The 21,378-nt window shown below is 41.4% G+C and overlaps 2 protein-coding genes across 2 annotated transcripts; one reads left to right on the top strand and one right to left on the bottom strand.

The window, feature by feature from the left end:
* Positions 1 to 2,200: 2,200 nt before the first annotated feature.
* LOC6533581 (odorant receptor 67d) lies at positions 2,201 to 3,746 on the bottom strand. The gene is made up of 4 exons (XM_002094255.3): positions 3,370 to 3,746; positions 2,805 to 3,242; positions 2,548 to 2,737; positions 2,201 to 2,495 (listed from the first exon to the last, which is right to left on the bottom strand). Exons 1-4 carry the CDS (start codon positions 3,693 to 3,695, stop codon positions 2,283 to 2,285), a joined length of 1,167 nt encoding a protein of 388 aa, XP_002094291.1. The 5' UTR covers positions 3,696 to 3,746; the 3' UTR covers positions 2,201 to 2,282.
* Positions 3,747 to 9,988: 6,242 nt separating this feature from the next.
* LOC6533580 (transcription initiation factor TFIID subunit 5) lies at positions 9,989 to 13,315 on the top strand. The gene is made up of 5 exons (XM_002094254.3): positions 9,989 to 10,140; positions 10,211 to 10,490; positions 10,540 to 10,600; positions 10,663 to 10,815; positions 10,880 to 13,315. The coding sequence occupies exons 1-5, from the start codon at positions 10,114 to 10,116 to the stop codon at positions 13,206 to 13,208; spliced, it is 2,850 nt and encodes a 949-aa protein (XP_002094290.1). The 5' UTR covers positions 9,989 to 10,113; the 3' UTR covers positions 13,209 to 13,315.
* Positions 13,316 to 21,378: the final 8,063 nt, after the last annotated feature.

The raw sequence follows: 21,378 nt of genomic DNA, 5'->3' as shown, positions 1-21,378 counted from the left end.
CCCTTTGGCCACCAGCATCCCTCTCGCATTTTGTTCCTCTGCAGGCCAATTAATAGCTAACATTTTCACTTTGACTGCAGTATTTTTTTATTTTCCTCCGAAAAAATAAAAAATACCGCCGACAGGAGTGGAAAAAGGAAAACCTTTCAATGTGCACACTTCCTGGACAGACAACCACAATAGCAACAAAAAAAATAGAAAAAACGACGCATCCTGTTTCAGCTGCTGTGTATGCAAATTTTTTGGTTCTAACCTTTTTTCGTGGGCATTTTTTTTCGGGTTGTTGCCGCCTGTGATGGAAAGTGAAGCGTTTTGTTGTCTCGACAATATGTAACTGACACTTGAAGGGGTGTTAGAGCTGCATCTCGATGTTTGAGACCCGATAAAAACAACATTCTGGCAACGGGAAGCAATCTCTAATGTAAAAACTCCATTAGCAGTTCCTGTTCCTCATTCTCTGACCGCCTTTCCTGCCTGCGAAAAGTTGTCGCCTGTTTGATGATTCTGTGCAATGTAAGCCTGATTTATGATGTTCCAGCGAAAATACAAAAAAAAAAACCCACAAAATTCACTTTCAGGCCGCAATAATACACACTACAAGCTCTTCAGAATATAGCCAAACATTTTTCCCAAAAAACGCAAGTAAAGTAAATATAAAAAAATTGAGAAAAGAAAGGAAAGAAATCATCAGCACGTGGCTTAGCCAAATTGATATGCGCCATTAGGGTGGCTGAGAAAGTGATTAGGGTGGGGTATGCACTGCAAAATAGAGTGTGGTGATATGGCTATAGACTAAAGCTTACTTTTTTGTGGATTTTCTTCGGCTTAACCATGTGAGAGCAGTTTGCTAGGAGTATAGGAAATATAAAGAAATTATACGAAAATGTGATTGTCATTTTGGGAAAACCAACTTTTTGGATAACAACGACTACTAAATTATTTTGTAGTAAGTTATTTTGAAATGCTGATCAATTTATTGGTAATAAAATTACATTATTTTATTTATTATTTTTATAAATAACATAATACTTTGACTATTTAATAACTTTGAAAATTTAAAATAATACTAGTAACAATACTAATAGGTGTATATTTATTTGCATATAATCTATTCCGAAGATATGTATAAGTTTTAAATAAACCATTTTAAAAAATATACAAATTTTAAATAGCTCTGGTATATTCCCTCTTTGATTCATGAACTGAACAATTACTATTACCAAAGAAACAGTCCAACGAATTCGGCAACTCATGCTGATTTTCTCGAGGGCCTTCCTCTTGGGGATGGGTTGGGTACTTTCGAGTGGGTGGCTGGGGCGATGGTGGAGCACCTTATCCATAAGCAATGATGAATAACGGTGCTTACGCTTGGGACATTTGATTAATGATGCGTTTACCGACCTCCCAGCCCCCTCAGCAACCATCTTGGCCTGCGTCTTGCGCCCGCGCACTCCATTTTCAACGCCATTTTTCGCTGGATTTCGGTGGGTTTTTATATTTTTTATTTCACGGTGGCACACTATTTCGGGTGCGTTTTAGCGGTGCGCGGTCTTTTTGTTCTTTATGCCCGGACATAACTTTATTTTATTAGCACTACGTGGCAATCTGCTGGATTTGCGCGGCATTAAAAGACAATTTTTACAACTTACCAGCGATGCTTTTTCATACTTTTCCCTCATTTGGATCGCCTGCGTTTTCCTTTCCTTTCGGCTCTTGTTCTCTTTTTTTTTTTTTGCTGCTGCTTTTACTATTTTTCATGGTCTGTGGCCTGGCAGACATCATTTTTTGTGGGCCCATAAAGTGCGGGTCTGTTTATTAAATTCTTTTGCGGCAAGTTCATTAGACAAAGAGCAAAAATTAATCAGGGCTTTCCCCATCCAAATTCACTCCTCTCCTTTGGACAGCAGCAGTTTCAGCGATTTTAACAGCGGATTACTTGTTAACGTCATATTTCTACAACTTAGTTTGCACGAAATTATTTTATAGCGATTTACGAAATTTGATCTCATATTAACTTAAATTACATCTCTTATTGCTTGCATACTTTTTTACCAACCTTAAGTACACTCTCAGAACTTCATAGTTGGTTTAAATAGATACAACCATTTATAGTTAGATATTAATTTTAGTTTTCCCAAGGATACTTAAACATAATTCAACATTCTACATTCTTTTTATTTTGTTTCTTTGTTAAGGATGTTTTGCATATGTAGAGATTCGGAAAAGGTTTGTGTGTACACTTCAATATGAAAGTATGTTTTTGAATTTGATGACTAGTTTTCTTAGCTCAAGTAGTTCATCAGCATCATGCTGAAACTATAAATGCCTTTCGTCAACTGTAAAGCCGTGTTCATTGACAAAGGCGCCATGTCGGCTGCAGTGAGGCAAACTTCATTCTGAGCCTTGGCCAGCATCATGATAATAAGTTTCTCCTCCTTTACGGGCAGCTCATACCACAAACAGTTTGTGTAGATCACACTTAGGAAATCCTCATTCTGAAAAGCATAAAATGATTACAGCTTCGGAAACCACAACTAAATTATTTACTGAGTTTTCCACTAAAGTTCCCAGACCGCAAAAGGTGTAGAGAGTAATGACGGCGTATAAAAGGTAAAGAGGAGCTGCGGGCCAGGCCTTCATGAAGATGCAAGAAATGGTGCAGAGGAGACCCACGCAACTTGTGGAAAGTTGCACGAACAAGACTATGGAATAGATCTTCTTGGTGGTTTGAAGCGTGCTGTATAAATACAAAATCGTAATAAAAATGCTTATATCCTAATTTAATTCCCTTGAGTTTTCCTCACCTAGTGTAAAGCTGATGCCAGACCAACAGGTCGCAAAGCATTGCCCTCACTTTTGGAAAATCATTCCTTTTCAAAACCAACTCGTTAAATTCCGTCAGCTTCACACAGAATATGTCCTTGATCAACGGCACATGGGTAACGAAAAGAAACAGGTACATATCCCCACCGTAGTTACCAAACCCACCAAATGTAATTAAAGCCACATGGGCAGCCGTAAGGATTAGGTGACCTCCATCGGTGGTGTGATCAAGGAATGGAATAAGGAACTGCATGACCAACACCTTCTGGTGCAAAATCAGCAAATAGAATATGGGAAAGGTGATTATCAGGCCCAAGAGAATAATGTAGACCAGCATGAAGCCAATTAATAGAGTCCATGTAATACGAATTCGCTTTTCCAAGCATTTGGCATATGCTTCGCCCTTCGGTCCGTATTCTCTGTGAAACATAAAAATATATACAAAATATATACAAATAAATAATTATTTATAAATATTTCTATTGAATTTGTTATATATGTTAGAATTTTATTTTAACTAAATGGTTGTTAGAACCGAGATCTGACCTATAGATTTCCTCGTAGGTGTTTTGAACTTCTCGCATGTGACAAGCATTATTGGCGGTTACCAAAAGCTTAGTAAGTCCCTGAATGGCGGAGCCGACCATGGCCAGCGCCTGCAGGATTACAGTGAGGTCTCCGTTGATGACCACTCCCACGTAGATGGTGTATCCTGTGCAGGCGAAAAAGAAGGCAATGGCTGCAATCACAGCGTAGGTGAGCCACCACATCCGAAAATTTGGATCGGCCACGTCATTTCCGCAAAATCCCACGCAAAAGCGGATCATTCGAATGACTTTACGAAAGCGCTCCACGGGCTCAACTTTTGCCATTTCACTTCTGTTTGGTAACTATCTTAAAGGAGAACTGTTTACCTATAGTAGAAATAGTCCTGCTTTTATAGAGTTTCCGAGCTGTCTGTTCATGCCATAATACTGACGATATAATTGAGACATTAAGCTAAACAATCTATTCTAAATAATTCATAGTCAAGGTCGTTTGATATTTAACTAAATTGCTCCTTTGTACGATATACCTTTATCGATGTTAAAAGGTATAAGATATAAGAACTGTATCTTTTTCTTATCGATTTAACTGAAAATGAATCGCATTTGCTATTCCCCATCGTAAATCCTCCCAGCCAAACAACTTTTTGCATGAGCACATCTGACACCCCGACCAGAAAACACAATATAAGGAGAAAATCTTCACGCAATTGATTTAATATAAAATTTTTTAATAAAATTTGCTGCCCGGAAGAAAGTGGACTGCGAATGAAAAAAAAGGAGGGAAACGTGAGCTGTTAGGGCAGCTTAAAATTATATCTATTTGCGGAGCGCACAAGTCCAACGTGAAAATTTCGGGACAGGAAGTGGAAGGTTGGGGGGGAAAATGCGTAAGCGCCTAAGCTTTGGGCCAACAACTAATAAAGGCTATCAACAACAGTTCAAACAGCACCAGAATCGCAAACAACAACAGGCAAGAACAGCAAAAACAACAACAGCAGCAGCAAGGACGACAGGACGACAGGACAATGGGCACGAAATCAGGAAAACAGTATGAGAAATGCCAGTGTCGAGAGCGCATACGCACTCAAGTGAATATTTTCTCATTTTCTTGCATTTAAGTTGGGTTCGCTTTGAAGTTTTGACATTTCATAAAGCAGCAGCGAAGCAAATTTCGTTCTTCCTCATTTCGCTTTTATTTCATTTTATTTTTTCGTTTATTCTATATTTTCTTTTTTTTTCGATCGAAAATCCGAGCAAACAAAAGTAAAAGCGAACGCTCGGCGCACGCAGAATACAAAAAAATACATATATTCCCTGCTTAGTCACCCCTGCGAGAATGGAAGGTGTGGCCAAAAAAAAAACGACCCTCACAAGGCCTACCCCCTGGAAAAATAATCGAAAGCACCACCCACCCACTTGCTACCCCGCCATCGTGGCGTATACTTAATATGGGCAAAAGGCCAAGACAACAGGGACTTAAAGTAGCCAAGGAAACATTAAAGACGCTGCCAGGCATCTCAGTTGGCCCACAAAATTACTTGCTCGTTAGTTGGGAAATACCAGGTATTCGTACTCCCCTCCTCTATAATCAATCTCTACCTCTCCCTTTCTCTCTCTCTCTTTCTCACTCTGCTGGGTTTCCTCTCGCTCACTCTGCCAACCCTCGATGGGAAAAAAGTAAAAGGTGGGCTGTCTCACGCTCGCTTATTTCCAGGCGAACAAAAAACTTCTTCCAGTGGAAAGTGCGTGGCATTTCGCGGCCACCGCTCGCCAGGGGGCGCCACTGTATAGGGGATACAGGGAAAGATTACTGATCTCTTTCTGCTTACTTGATATGTCACATGCATAATAGCTAGTTAATAAATTACATCATTAATTTACCACATATTACTCTGTATAAGTAATTACTTGATATAAATTTTATGATAGGTTCTCAACAGAAATGACCTATTTCCTTCTAATTAAAAATAATATCAGTGATTGACCATAGTTGTAAGTTTTTTTCACAAAGTTTAGACCACGCCGTTCTAATAATTTTTTAAAGCACTTCCCCGCCTTTACAAGCGCCTTGTTTGTCTCTAATTATATTTTAATTTGCGCAATCTGCCTGTTATTATTTCTGTGCACGGCAATTGCCTCCAAGTGTTTGCACTTCCCGGCGCACATTTTAATTGCAATTATGCCAGGACGATGAAGGCGAGGACGATGGTCCTCCAAGAAAGCATCGTCCTTGCCGCAGGGCGTTCTGTTTGGCACGTAACGCCCGTGGCGCCCCTTCAATGGACACTAATTATTCCGGCCGGAGTTGGGGCGAGAAATTCGTGTCAAATCAGAAAGATTTGGTAGCCGCCCTTTTTGGGTAATTACATTTGTGGAATGGAAGGAAATTGAGCGAATGCACAAAGTCGGAATGTTAAACAGCCTTCGGACTTCAGGGGTCAGCTTAAAGAGTGTCCCCAGGAACTTGCAGAAACGCCATGACCCTTTCGAGCAGCCAAACAACAATCGAGCTTGAGCAGCCGAATATATTTTACATTTCCAATTTACTGGCAACACCGAAAACAAGTCACGTACGGCTAAGCTCATTTCCTGTGCCATTTTGGGCCCGACAAAAGGTGTCAAACGGATGCAGACAACGTGCCGCGTATGTCGAATGTCCTGCTAAAGGACTTACGCAGACCTCACCTTACAAGATGTGGCTCCTGGCTTGTAATCAAAGAAAAGCCGCGCCCCAAATTCGCCGAACTTTAAACGTTTCTTAATTGTTAAACTGCCGCTGGGCAGCTCCACAATCCCAATGTTTTCTGGGGATGCAGGACACCCCGAAGCGCTGAAGACGATGGCTCACAATTAAGCCGAAGAAAAACCGGCAAAAGACAAAAGCAGTAGTAGTAAGACAAACAACGAAAAGCTGCACTTAGAGAAAATTTACAAAAAAAATTTGTTTATAAAGATCTGATATTTTCAATGAGCGTTTTCGGCATAACTTGGCCAAAAATGGGCGCACAGCTAAAATAAATATGCTGCTTATAAACATAGCTAACAATGTCTATCCATACTTTTTTCGATTTTCGAAAAAAAAAATTTGACAAATTTTCGCATTTTCAATAAGGGGTACCATCATCAAAATTTTCGAAAAATGGCCAAAAATTAGCATTTCAATGTATGTAAATGGATCGATAGGGAATTTTGTTACGAATTCAACGAGGTATGACACTCCACATTTGGACAACTATTTTTACTGCTATCGAAAATAACCGATTATTTTTTAACAAAAAATCAAAAAAAAAAAATTTATAAATAATCTGATAATTTCGTTTCTATAGTCCATAAATTTTTAACCAGAAGTTTTTTCTTTGAATGCCTAAGTCATAAAACAATTATATATATTTTTTGTGTATTTTGCGTTTTATTAATATCATCGGTTTTTAATCACAGTTCTTCGGTTTATCACATTTGTGTGCCATTATTTTGAGTGTGAAGTACGCTGCCAGCGACTGGCCGTCATGTTAATTAATTTGCCAGGACATTCGCAGTTGGGCGGTGGGCAGCTGGGAGGGGGGCGTGGCCGTGGAAGAGGGCGGAAGAGGAGAGCAGACCGCGTGTTTATTTTATGCCGTCGCGCTTAAGTGGTAAGCCCCATTAACAACTGCCTGTCGTTTGGCGGGGAAATAATGGCGTTAGATCATCATCGTCGCCTCGGCCAGGAACACAAGAAAGAGAAAAAAAACAAAAAAGGAACAGGACACTGGGAGTCCTGCAGCCGTCTGTGCGTCATTTGAGCGCTGAAAGCTTTCAGCGTAAATTGTTGGAAATTAAGAAATGCTCGCCCCTGCAGCCACCCCACAATTGTGTTTTCCTTGAGCTTCCTGCTCATATTTCATGGGTTCTGTTCTCTGTTGTTTTATAGCCGCCATTTGCTGCTTCTGGTCTTTTTCCTTCGTGTTTTTTCCATTTGCCGCACTGGAGTTTCCATTGTTAATGTCCTGGCAACCGCAAAAGGCGCCACCCATGTCCTGGCAGCAGTGTTTTTCTTTAATTTAGTCCGCTGGTCGACTAGCCAGTGGCTTCCTTGTGGCCCTCTTACAATAATTAGATGTAACGGATATTGTAATTGGTGTTAAATTGCGTCAGAGTTCGTGTTAATGTTTGTCATGCCTGTGGTTTCTCAGCAGTTGGGGATATATTTTCCGCATTTTCCTCCATGATTTTTGTTCCCAGCCATAAGCTTATTTTTTTTTTGGTTTTTGTGGGTGGGCTTTATTTGTTTTCCATGGCTGACTGCTTGTTTTATGGTTTATTTAACGACTGCCTTCCTTGGAGCACTTTACACGGTCATGTCTGCGATGGAACTAAGTTCGTCGACAGCCTCTACCTGGTGTGTCCTGCGTCCTGGCAATCCTTTTTTGCCTCAATTAGCATGACAATCGACACGGACAAGTTCAGAGAACAATACTGCAGACGGGAAGGCAAGAAGGGCTTTACTCAATGGCACAAGAGCCAGTTTCCTGGTGGCAGCATGACAGGATATGATTGAATTGAATATATATATGAGGATATGCTGAAGATTTGAATATGAACGGTGCCTGAAAAGAGCAATCGCAATATCCTTGAATGGCGTGTGAAAGTAATTTTAAACCACTGTTGGCTCTAGAGAAATCGTGAAATATATTTGCTTTGAATTACAAAAAACCCTTTTTAATTCTTTAAGACTTCTAAAATGTATTTTACTGAAAGTATATATTTTTGTTAACATCTTAAGCTATTTCTGTTATATGTTTAAAGTGTAGAAGCCCACTTTTATGGTGAAAAATGTACCGCATCGAGCGTCGTCTACGGAATTTTGTAAAATTCAATTTGCACCCAGCACCCCAAGAAGCAAAGTTACAGCTCCGATGGAAGGCGAGAAAATTCCGAGCATAAATCACACAAGATAATTTGCATAAGTTGGCAGGCCAGAGCGAAATCAGCAGCAGCTAAAAATGTTTATGGCCTTTTCGCTTGCCACGCCCCTTTTGGCAGCCCGCCCCCCTGAGGAAAATTTCCTAATCAAATTAGCAACAGTTAACCGGAAGTGCGAAAATCCGCAAGCTGCATTGTTTGTTGTGTGTTTACTTTTGGCTTTGTTGCAGTTTGGAATTTCGCTGTGTGTGTGTGTGTTTGTGCGGTGCATTTATTTTGATTTGATTGTTGGCCTCACTCAGCGGGGTTTTCGCACTCGCATTTTTGGATAATTTTTGCATTTCGAAGTTTTGCATTCTGGCATTCGAGTATTTGCATTTGAATGTTCGCGTGCGTTGCATGAATCATTCATGTTCAAGTTTCTGATTCAGATTCTGTTGCTGCCGCTGCGGTTGGTGATGATTCAGGTATCGATTTGCATTGATTTGCATTTCAATTGCAGCTTTTCGACACTTTACAATGGATTATGCTGCAGTGTGATTTATCTATGGCCAGCATTACATATCAAGTGATTTGGCAATTGTTGCTTTCCATAATGAGGCTTTGTTTGCCATTGTGTTCGCGTTCGCCTCTAACTCTGGCCCTTGACTATTGACACACATACCCATCCATGAATACCAATTGCCAATATTCCTAGTTTTAATGAAGTTTTTTTTTGTTTTTTTAAAGTGCTTAAAGAGTGCGTCCCCGCGCACCATAAATCATCACGAAAATTACAAAACAATATGCAGCTACATTTTCAGCTTCTGCTGCGGGTTGTCCTGTCGCCTGCGTTTGTGTACATCCATTTTTTACTCACGTCTCTTTCATTCTCTGTGCCCTGCAAAATGAGTTGCCAGCACAGACATATTGGCCGAACTACAGAAGAATTCCAAACGCATCCGCGGGTTTTGGCCCGCCAGCATACTCGCACAATTCCACTAACAAGTGGTGAAAAAAAATGTATCAAGACATAAAAGGATCTGTAGGGTCGAATGGTAAATACTCTACTGAATAGTATTCAAATTATTCAGATAGTTTTGTATACCTGTGGAGCATGAAGAATATACAACACAGTAACAAACATCGACCTTTAGGGTAATAGGATTTCACAAAACCTAACTCTGTGTAACATAATTACACTTTTGTGAGCAGATCTCACCCGATATAGGGTATCATCGAAAATTAAAAGAATTCCCTTCAATGGACAGCGGCTTGGGAAACCTCTACGCAGCAGCAAATCCGTAGAGTATTGGGTATGCAAATTAATTTTTTCCTACCTATGGACCAGTCCTTCAGCCCCTCCACCACCCCTCGCTTTTTAAGGACACCCTGGATTCCAGCGCCCTCATGTGATGCGCTGCTGAGCCAGCATTTTGTTTCAGATCAGCGGTCGTCGCCGCGTCATGTTTGGAAAAAGTTGTGGAAAAAAATGGATAAATCGAAAAAGAAAATGTATTCAAAAATATTATATCAACCGCAAGAGTTCAGCTGACAATGCCATAAAGACCATTTGCAAAGTGGTAAACTGTAGTTAAATAAATTCCCAATTAAAAAATAAATAAATAAATATGTGTATATTAGAAAATTTTATTTTTTGTTGCCTACAAAATACAAATTATTGTTAAATAGTTTTAGCATTTTTTATAAGTTCTGAATTTGTTTTTACGGCAAAATAGGTTACAGAAATACGGCCACACAATGCGAAGCTGTCAAATTAAATACTTGTCAAGGCAAGAAAAATATTCACTAATTGCAATCAGACCTATTTGGATTGTTTAAATATTTAAACGCAATAAAGATGGATATAACAATACCATCAAGTGATGTGAGTAGGAATATTTATTCTATACTTAATGGTTTACAAAAGCATCCAAACTCTTAATGCGCTCAATTAGGAAGTGTACATCATTTCGGATTCCGATGATTCGCGAGATGAGATAAGAAAAGAGCTTATGAAATTGGAAGAGAAGGAGAAAACTAAAAACAAGGAAAAGCCTAGGAACGAATCCAGCCAGACTAAAATGAACAAATGGTATTTGAAAGAATTCGAAGACCTTATGGGTCTCGAAATTGCAGACTCCGATGATGAATTGGATATAGATGATCGCAAGAGCGAAAAATCGAGCAGCTCGGAATCGGACAAAACAACTGATTCGGATGATTCCAACTCAGATGGTAGGTTTTAGAATAAATGTTTTAACAGAATAAAAAACATTATCTCCAGGATCTCCCACCGAATGGATTAATAATGTAAAGAATGTTAATCTGTTTGCATTTAATAAAAGGTAAGCTATATTAGAGACTCTCTATTTTGGAATACATTATGATATTTATTCCATTTCTGTAGTAATGAAGATAGCCAGCCAAATGCTAGTGAAGAAATGCCCCCAATGCCAGTTTTTAGTGGCCCAATGCCATCGATGCCGATTTATGACGCAGAAACCTGTCAATTTGAAATGGTGGCACCCATCAAAGAACCGGATATAATTAAGGATGGAAAGTAGGTCTTAAGTTATAATCATACTAATTATATCTTTTACTAATTTCTTACAAATGAACCCCAGTGAAGTAACGATGCCAAATGAGTCGGAGAATTCCGATTCTGAGTCGGAGAAGGAAAAATCGCAACCCGACGAGGAAGATAACCTTTTCGACAGTAACTCTAGTTCCAGTTTTAGTTTTAGCAGTTTACTAAACGAAACTGATAGTGATTATGAAGATGATGATTCTCAAACAGACTTTGATGAACAGTGTAGCGAAAAAAAACCAACTTACTGGGAGGAAATGTCATTACGCCCCGTTGACAGGGGGGAAATTTCTCAAGAAGAACTAATGGCTATTTTGAAGGAAGATGAGAGTTTGACAAATCCGAAGGAAGGCCTAAATTCTTCAGATCATCGAAGTGATTGTGATATCGACGAGGCCATTAAGAGCCGTGATGGCTTGGATTTTTATGAAGATCGTGCTGAGTTTCCGGAAAACAGGGAAAATGTTAGCTTGTTGGTAATCAAAGAGGATTCGGCTTTTGCGGACTATGAATTAGCCGTGAAGAAACTTATTAAGCTGATTCAATCGGCACCAAGTCACTACAAATACGAGATATATATACTATTGTATCCATTCATGGTCATAACCTATCTACAAATGATGGCCGGAGAGAAGATGCAGAGAGCAAGGATGTTTTTGATTCGCTTTCAAGACCATCTCGATGACTCGTATATACCAAGAATTATGAAGCTCAGAGATATTTGCAAGCCAGCAGAAATTCCAAATAAAGCCCGGAAATTATTGGCGGGCCATGAAAAAGTGAAAATTGAAATGTCGGAGGGTGCTTTTCGCCAGTTACTTCTTTGCTCACAGGATTGGTCCAGAGGTCAGCAGGAAAAGTTGCTGAGCCATTTTCAAATACAATCGTATAGTGAAGATGACAAGCCCCAGCAACGATTTGCCATAGGACAGCCTCATTTGGCGCCGATTTGTTACGACGCTCCAGAACCCTTGAATAAAAAGGACTTTGCCGCTCGTCCTTTTTTTCAAAAACGCCGCAAGAAGAGGAACGAACCGCAAGCTTCAAAGAATCTACATTTGCCACCGGTAAACAGGGTGTATACTCCGAACCCCAAGAGAATGGATTTGCTTCACATGAAGAATGATGAACAGCATCGCATGAAACTCGATCGGGACAACCTGCCATCGACGTACTTGTATACAACATCTCCTTCCGATGAGGTCGTGATCTGTGCCAACTTCTCGGAGGGCATTAGCATGTTGGCTCTGGGAACTGTATCCTCTAAGGTATATGTTTTCTCCCTGAAACCCTCGAAGTTGGTGCAAGTGAAGGCAGCACAATGGCTGAAAGTCCTGGACACGGGAATGGCTGGTGTGGATAAGGGTATGCTAGATCCCACCAAGAAATACACCAGACGTACGCTGTACGGACATCAAGGACCTGTCTATGGTTGTTCCTTTAACCCGGAGGATCGCTTTCTGCTCACTTGTTCCGAGGACTTCAGCGTTCGCTTGTGGTGCCTTCTCTCCTGGAGTTGTGTGGTTATTTTTCCCGGCCATTTGGCACCGGTTTGCTTTGTGGTCTATGCGCCGAGGGGGTATTACTTTGCCACCGCATCGGATGATTGTATGGCAAGAGTTTGGATGCAGGATAATAGGAAACCCGCACGAGTTCTACAAGGACATTTGGCCGAGCTCGGCGTGTGCCTATTCCATCCGAATCGTCACTACATTGCCACAGGATCTGCGGATTGCACTGTTCGGATCTGGGATATTGTGAGGGCCTTGCAAGTGCGACTTTTTCGTGGTCATAAGGACAGGATAACTGCCTTGACCTACTCCATTTGCGGTCGTTATTTGGTTTCTGGTGGCGATGACAACCTAATCATGATTTGGGACACAGCCAACGAGATTTTGATGCAGTTCTTAGACCATCACAAGGCCACCATTAACACCATGGAGATCGCTTTGGATAACAACTTATTGGTTGTGGGTGGCCAGGATTGCCAGCTGAGCGTTTGGGACTTTGAGATGGTGATTAAGAACTACTTGGGTAGGGCAAAGGCATCAAGAATGAAAAACCAGGCGGAAAGCCAAGAATCGAGTGTCAAACATTTGCTGGTTGGCTCATTTCGCAGCAAGGGAGCCCCGTTTTATATGATCCGCTTTACTCGTCGCAATCTCTTACTGGGCTTTTGTGTGGCTCCTCGAGGCTCGGAAAATGATGTCCTTGATGTGAAGCCCAATCAGCCGAAGGTGGAGATGAAGGAGGAACTTGGCGAATGGCTGGAATTTCTGGACCTCATCAAATGGAAGGCTTGTATAGATCTGAAGGACACAATTCATTTGGATACTTCACAGGCGGAGAAGGAAAACAAATCTTAGTCATTGGACTTAAATGCAACATTTTACATAAATTTATTTACTCTTTGAGTTTAAGACTTGAAGAAGTTTCAAATAAAACATTTCTGTGCTGTAACTCACTAAAATAATGCTTACCCGCCCAATCTTTTTTATAGCAGGGTTGTTTCATGTTATTTATGCAATAATATTGGAGATAAACATTTCGTATGACAAATATATAAGATTTTCTGAAGCAGCGACAAACCCCCAGAGCGAAGGAAAATGCTACAGTAACAACAATTTGACAGTTTCGGGAAGAAAAAAAAAACTGGTCAGGCCACGTGTACAGCTGCCCACGACCCATTCCTCCGCCTTGAAACAAAAATCCACTCCTCCAGCAGGAGTTTTCTTCGTGGACCTCACATTTACAAAAGGCGTGCAAAATTTATAGAGGCACGCATTAAAAAATCCGCCAGGCACGCTCGACTAACTGCGTCCAAACGCCCATGGGGCTGGCAGTTGAGTTTCGAATTGGTCCCGGCCGACCGCAGTCCGATGTCCCTCGTCCTTCGTCCTGCATCCTTCGCCCTTCGTCCTTCCAACTGTCCCGGATCCACGAAAAAACCCCCCTTAAGAATAAGCGACAGGACAATATATTTACGCAACTTCTTATGCTACCGCTTCTGCCGGTGGTTGTTGTCCTTCTCTCTCGGCTTCGAAAACAGAACTCAAGTGCTGTCGTTGTCCGTTGTCCTTGCTGCTCCTGCCCGCCCCCCTCTCCCCCTCTACGCCTCTGCAGCATCTTGCGTCTCGTTTGTAGCAGTTATCTTGTGGGTCCTGCTGCGCGAAATGAAATTGTTTACTCCACTGTCATATGCACGTGAGCCAAGCGGTGTGGCTGGCATATCCTGGAATGCACAGAGAAAAATGATTTAAAAATATTTTAAAAAAATATATATTTAAATGAATATATCCTTTGTCAATTTGAAACAAGTTATACTTCTCAAATTATTTTTAAGAATAATTAAACCATTTAATAAAGGTTTACATTGACTATTTAATTTGTATTTAATAGACGGTATTGGTTTTTTTAATGTGATTATAAATTATTCGTTATTTTTATTTTATTTTAATATGCGGAAGAATGGTAGTATTTTTTGCCGTGTATCCTTGCGGCATCGTTCTGGTGGGCTATCAAAAAATGAGAATTCTTTCGCTTCGTTTTCTTTTCCTTTGCTTTTTTGGGGGAAAATTCAACGTAATAATTCTTTTCCGCTCGGATGGGGTGCGGGGCGTGGCGGTGGGCGGTGGGTGGCGTTTGGCGAGGTACAGTCCGTTTCAGCCCCGTAATTGTGCGCAATTTCGCCTGGACATGTTTTCTGTTCGCTGCTCCTTCGACTCAGTCCTTATCTTCAGCCATATCTTTGGCTCAGCGCCATTTTCCTTTCTCGGCCCTCCCCTCCACACATGCAAAAAAATGGAAAACCTCCACATTTACACACATGTTTTATGTCCTTTAAGAACCAGAGCCACCCAACCGCCTTCTTTTATTTGCACATTTTTCATGGGGCTTATTAAGGGACTATGAAAAAATAAACAGCACAGTCCATTTAACCGATTTGCACGATGGGAAGTGGAGAGCAAAATCCCCGGGAGCTGTGAAGAGCAGCGCATAAAATAAATATTTATAATCATAACAATGTCCTGGCTGGTTTCGAACCAATCTCAGCCTGATGATGAGCAAACAAACCCAAAATGTGAGGGACTGTGGGCTGAAAATATCCTCGGAAAGGTAACAAAAATATGAAACATTAAATTGAGGTAACTGGACCATGAAAAATATTTATTTTTTGCTAAAATAGTAAGTTTTTGGCCATCGATTTGCTTGGATAATCTTGAAATAACCTGTGAAGGGCAGTCACGAATAGCTAGTGTAAAAACGTAAAATTTTGAATTTTTAAACTCCTAATTCTTGGTTGCAGACATACCTTTACTTGCCATTTCATGATGAGCCATAAGCGACCCCTTTGCACTCATTAAACTTAAACCGCGTATTAGCAGGCCGTAAATGCAGGATGTGTGTGCGTTTGGGTTTGGAGTCGGTTGTTAAATATGATAAATGCGGCGGATTGTATTACAATTGGATTTAGGGCAGCGCCAAAGACAATAAATTAAATGGCGGACACACAGCGTTAATTTCACGAGTGTGTGTGTGTGTGTGCCGCCAAAAAGGCAGCGATGCAAAAGCCAAGTGTGCCACAAACCCATAATTACGCAGTTCGGGCAGAGGACCCTCGATGCGATGTTAGCCAAATTTATACAAATCCCAACTCCGGTAGTTCGCATCGCATCGCATCGCATCGATTGGGGAGTGCTGCCAGTGGAACGTGTTTCCAGAGCAATTACCCCACGGAACCGCACTCCGCATTATTATGGCCAACGTGGCCCCGCAATTATGTCGTCCAATTAATATCAACGCAGCGGGAGTTGAGAGCCACGTTCGAATCGAGTGGCCAGGAGAATGGTAGTGCTTGGGGGGGGGGACACCACCGACTGCATTTTATGCATAAGCTATTTATGAAATTTATTGTCTTAAATGGCCAACGGTAGTCGCCGGTCGAATCTTAATGTCCAGCCACTTGACGGCGGACCACCCGTGGCATTATTTGCACTCGAACAAAAAAAGGATGCAAAAGCCTCCTTCTGAGTTTATTGTGCCATTTATTTATCTGCACAGCCTTTATAAATATAAAGGCTAATACCTATGATAAGCGTAACTGACCTTAAATAGCTTTAATGTTAAAAACGCTTTAGTAGCAGGTAGTTCATATGTTAAGGATCAACGATTTTTGCTGCAGTGTGCTGTTTTTCCATATATGCAAAGGCTCCTTTGGCTGAACGAGCAGCTCAATCGATTTCGATTCGGCGTAAAACTACTTGGGATCCAAACATCCATCACGCTGTCAATATGGCAATATGCAATTGCAGCTCACTTGGCCAACTTGACTGGAGATCGAAAGGCTGGCAAGGTGTCTGCATAATTACGGCCAGCAGAAACTGCGGGCCAAATGCGGCTAAATTTATTATAATTTCCACACTTTCGGGCTATGGCCAGATCACGTTTACATTGATAGACGTGGCCCAAAAAAAGGCAGCTGCGTTGCCAAGTGGCCTTTGGGCCACACGATCTGAACAAGAAAAAGGACCAAGAGCAAGACTGCGACCACGACATGTCCTGGCCATTAAATTAACAATAAAGTTGAAACTTTTATTACGCAAATGCGAGGCGGGATTAAAGTTGCTCCACCAACTAGTTTTCCGTCGAATGGCTGGCAGGCGTTGTCGCAAATGTCCTGAACCTGCTCCTAGTTGCCCTCGTGAGTTTATTAAATTACGCATTCGACTCGTTTCGCACACAATGAATCTGCAGCTGCAACTGCAACTGCAACGGCGACTGCAACTGCGAATTTAACCGCAGATCGGGTAAGGATAAGCTCTATATACTAGGACATAGGACTCGTCTGGCTTTGCGGCTTTTGTGGCAGCCACTTATCGCACATGACTGTCTTGGATCGTTCCGCCTAATTGAATTTGCCAGCCCGAAAGTGCATATTCACGTACTTCATCTTATTAACATGTTGCGGCGCACATTGTAATTCATAATTTGTTGTATATAAAATATCCCTAAAATTTACCTGTCGAGTGAAGGGCCCTCTGGGTGTCAATGGCTACACGCTGATGGATTACATGAAAATTACACGTCCTCTGCGATACATTTTAATGCACTTTTAATGAATTTAATGAAGCCGCGCATAAGCTGGAACAAAGCCCCCAGAGAGATCCTTTCCAAAAAAAAATGCGTTGAAAGGATCGCGATCGCCTTTCACAACGAAGCTGCTTAACAAGATCCAAGCTCGCAGTTAAGATATAAATGTATCCGTTGGGTTAATTTAATTTGGAGTGCGAGTACGTACTTTGAATTTCAATTGCAGTGCATGGTTAACAAAAATATGTAATAAATGCAGAGAGATAATCCCAAATTGAAATTATTACATATTATTTTGTAGCAGCTGAATAAATTATTATATATTAAAATACATCGGAAAGAGAACTAGATTTTATCTTTGTTCTCCTCAATCCAAAAAACCTGTTGAAATAAACACCTTATTTCTAAGGCACAAAAATATGAAAGAAAAAAGAACGATTTTACACCTATGTGAACTACGCATTAATCATTTGCAAAATGCCCATATAATTTCCCTTAATTTCAATATAAATTCAAAGCCTAGAAGATTACATATAATTTGAATTTTGCTCGCCTAGTCAGAAATAGTGCAATTGAAACCCCCTTTTAAAATTTCAATTAGTATTTTAGGGTAGCAATTAAAAATGATAGATTTCCGTTTTTAGGCTCGCTGTCAGTTTCGCATTAAGAATGGCAAACAGCCCATTGGCAATTATGCCGTGGCCGACAATTTGAAAATGCATTTTGCATTAACTTAATTATTTTCCATTCCAGAAGCGGCGATGGAACAGCTACCCGTCCCCGTTTTATGCTTACTGTTTATTACCGGGTCGCACGCACTTGTCGAGTTGCCTTCGGGTTCAGATAGTGGTCGGTGATAGGACGGCTCCTATCCCAGATGCCAGATCCAAAAGTATCTAGTCCGATAGCAATTGCCACAATGTTGCACGCACATGTCAGCGCAGAAAGATATAGATATGGATTCAGGTGGTAGCGCCTAATTATGGGCGGGCTATCGCTCATCAAATATGTATGCAATGCAAGTGGATATACGGCTGCAAATCATGAAACTCTTTGTGTCGCCCACGGCAATTAGCACATTGTATATGAATTCAATTTGCACTGTCGGAATAGAAGGCTTTCTTCAGTATTTTACAGTCCATAAAAACGGATTTTGCACATTCGTGTCCAGAAATCATATGTAAGTCATATATACACATATTACTGCTTTACTATTCCTAATTCATTTTAAGAATAGTTACCCATTTCAACACGTGGTGAACTAGATGGCCATCCACCTGAGAACTTGCCTTGCTGCCCCTGCGTGATTCAACAAATCGATATGCGTTTTGCATGAGTCCCGGCCACATCCTCATCCCCATCTCCATCCTGCAGCCCGTATCCTCGAGTTGCCGTGCATCCTCCTGCCCACTTGCGTTCCCATCTCCGGACTTGCCACCTCCGATAGCATGACGACATGGCAGGGCGCACAGGAAACCGAGCATGGGGCATGCGACGAATAATGCCAGACGCGACACTGAACCCTGTTCGTGCCCCAAACCCCGGCCACATCCTCTTTCCCCCTTTACCACTCACCCCCCCCCACACACACACTCTCATACTGGCAGTAAACTGCTGACTGGCAACGTTAAAACCGGTAAATCTTCGTAGAGTCCGCTGCCTGGCCGTGTTGGCCTGCTATGTTTTTCCCTGATGCGGGATCCCAAAAGAAAAGTCAGTGGCAATGTGGGCATATTCATTGGGTTTATGGGATTGAATACAATTTCCTTTGGTGCAATTCTTTGGTGCTTTCTTTTAATCTTTAAAGTTATGACAAGGGCTTACTTTTTAATTATCAATTTTTTGTAACATTACGAAATAATTATGTGTCAGTGAGTCAGTTACCACAATCCCTGTATCGTGTTATTAAGGAAGTTGTTATTAAGGAATATAAATCCAGTATAGAGTATCATAAATGTTCTAAAATATTCCTAAAAATTTACTCGAAGATCATTAGTACAAATTTGATTCCAATATAGCTTAAATTGCTTTTGCGTTGTATATAGTACTGCTCCCATTCTTTTAGTAGAAAAAGCGTATCACATTTTCGTTGGCGCTTTTCCACATTTTCCTCCCCGTTTGCCATCGCAGACAACATTGCGTGGCCGATGGGGGTTTATTTCGAGCTTACTTTGGCTTTCTTGCCCAGCTAAGCTCCGATCCGCCAAACATACCGTCGCACCACCCACAATTTTCCGACCCCCAATTTGCAAACTCCAAGCTCCCAGTTTCAAGCTCCCAACTCCAATCCCAAAACCCCTGACCCCACTCGTTTTCGCTCTGGTTTGCTACTTTTGCACATTCTTTTCAATTTCAACGGCGACGCAAGGTGGAAAGGGGCAAATGCGCTAAAGGAAAAGCGGCCGACAGTGGGGGTTGGCTCACTTGGGTTGGCCCAAACTGACTTGGCTGAGGCATTTTCTTTTGCAAAACTTTTGCAATTTTCTATTAAAGCAATACACACATGCATGTGGTGGTGGATTTCTGTCTGTCTGTATCCGCCCTGTATCTTTGTGCGTGTGGTGCGCCGTCCGGGTTTTTCCTATTTTCCATATAAAATGGAAAATTTTCTTTATGTGGCCTTTGTTAGTTTTTCCACCCATGCGAAATGGCTTTTTACCCCCCCCCCGAAACACCCGAACACCCGAACCCTCGCAAAAAGGCTGCACATTTATTCAGCAATTTCAGCAAATGTATTTACAAGCAACTCTATTTCGGGCCGCCATGTTTGTTCGCTCGTAACCTCAAAACTTTGCACGCATTTTCCTCAAATTGCGTGGCATTTTCATCTTCTTGCTGCGAAACTTTTTGCCTTTGAATAGCCCTGAATAGTTTTTTTCCCCCAGCCGTTTGCTGTGGCATTTGCTTTTAGCATTATTTGCCAATTGCTTGCGTAGCTCTGCTTTGGCTCTTTAAACTTTAAGTCCCGGTTGCACATGGCGTATGCTTAATCAGGCAGCGTGTCTAAAGCTCGTTCATGCCTCAATGATGACATAAGCTTAACACTTGAGTTGCACACGCAGCGGAGTAGGAGCACCTCTGGGCCTCCAGTGGCTTTGATACCGATTCAACTGAGGATAGGTCCTTAATTTGTGATGAATAGTTAAAGGTAGGTGGGGTTAAAATGAAAATTTTCAGTAATCTAATATGAGTTATGCAGTTATCTTAATAACCAATAAGTTCCCTTAAATCTAAATTGCCAACACTATATATAAATTTAAGAAATATAGATCGATAAATAATGCAGCTATTAGCCATTAAATTCATATTCAAAATTCAGTTAACCATAACCATATAACCATCGATTTGCCATGATATCGTTTTGCAAACTTCCTCTTTATTTTCCCATCAGCTATTGTCTTTGTCTACGCTTAACATGAAATTTGGTTGGCCCTTTGCTTTTTTATCCTTTTTTTTTTTGGCACGGACCATCGACATTTGGGGCAAACAGGTGGACGCTGGAACAGTGTGGCTGGGAAATGGGAAATGCGGAAAATAGGAGCTGGACTCTAATGTGCTCGTGTCCAGGCGACCGGCAGTGCTCAGAGCCATTTTCTATTTTTATGTGCGCACAAACTGTAAAACAGGAGCGGGCGCATAAAGGCGATGTGGATGGAAAGGGCCATAAAACGGCAGTGGTGCTGCCGTGGCCATAACAACATGGCCAGAACCAGGGACCAGAGACCAGAGACAGCAGAACGACCAAGTTAACTGCATTTTAACGCGCATTTCAATTTGGAACGGATATAATTTATAGACGACTGACTGGCGCTCCCAGCTTATGGGTCTCCCGAGTTCGCAAGTCCCGAGTTTCTGGAGCGAAATGTTTGCCTCAAAATTGAACCTTGCGCTTGACTGCTCCTTCCCCACTCCCCCCTCCCCCGACACCTGCCCGGCCACGCCCCCTTTGGCCAGGAACAGCGCCCGTATCTGTTTATCTAGATTTTGTTTCGGCCCAGGCCGCCGCCGCCACTAACGTTGTTAATGTGAAAAATTTAATAATCAGCCGCGGCGGTTAAAGAGTTTAATGCAAATGCAATTTTGTGGCACATTCAGTGAGTACTTACTTAAGCACAACTTCTTAACTCATAGTTACTTTGTTTGAAGATTTTAAAACAGGCTTAAGTTTATTTAAAAGCTTTAGTCTCTGCACATCGATAGTTGATTTCATCCTATAAATATTCCTCAAAATCCACCTGTACTCTTAATTTCTTTTCTTGTCTTAAAGCGCAATGCTGCCACTGTTTTGCTGCCAAATTTGTCTATGACTGCAAGTGACTGGCTGTCTGCAGACTGGCATTTCGTCCTTGTCCCTCTTGTCCTGCACTTATCCTGCTGATTCGGAACTTTTCCAAGCTTTTCTTTTTCGGCTGTCCGGTGCAGCGACGTGAAATTTTTCCACTCTTT

The sequence above is a fragment of the Drosophila yakuba genome, chromosome 3L (genome assembly GCF_016746365.2).
Source record: "Drosophila yakuba strain Tai18E2 chromosome 3L, Prin_Dyak_Tai18E2_2.1, whole genome shotgun sequence".
Taxonomy (NCBI): domain Eukaryota; kingdom Metazoa; phylum Arthropoda; class Insecta; order Diptera; family Drosophilidae; genus Drosophila; species Drosophila yakuba.
Note: the sequence above shows the minus strand (reverse complement) of the source record. Positions and strands in the feature narration are given on the sequence as shown.

What these genes read in the sequence shown, in the direction of transcription:
- LOC6533581 (XM_002094255.3), bottom strand. Translation starts at nt 3,695, where the DNA reads ATGGCAAAAGTTGAGCCCGTGGAGCGCTTTCGTAAAGTCATTCGAATG. An exon ending in ACCTACGAGGAAATCTATAG is followed by an intron (nt 3,243 to 3,369) that starts GTCAGATCTCGG and finishes TATGTTTCACAG; the next exon opens with AGAATACGGACCGAAGGGCG. An exon ending in TGGCATCAGCTTTACACTAG is followed by an intron (nt 2,738 to 2,804) that starts GTGAGGAAAACT and finishes GTATTTATACAG; the next exon opens with CACGCTTCAAACCACCAAGA.
- LOC6533580 (XM_002094254.3), top strand. Translation starts at nt 10,114, where the DNA reads ATGGATATAACAATACCATCAAGTGAT. An exon ending in GGATGATTCCAACTCAGATG is followed by an intron (nt 10,491 to 10,539) that starts GTAGGTTTTAGA and finishes CATTATCTCCAG; the next exon opens with GATCTCCCACCGAATGGATT. An exon ending in GATATAATTAAGGATGGAAA is followed by an intron (nt 10,816 to 10,879) that starts GTAGGTCTTAAG and finishes AATGAACCCCAG; the next exon opens with TGAAGTAACGATGCCAAATG.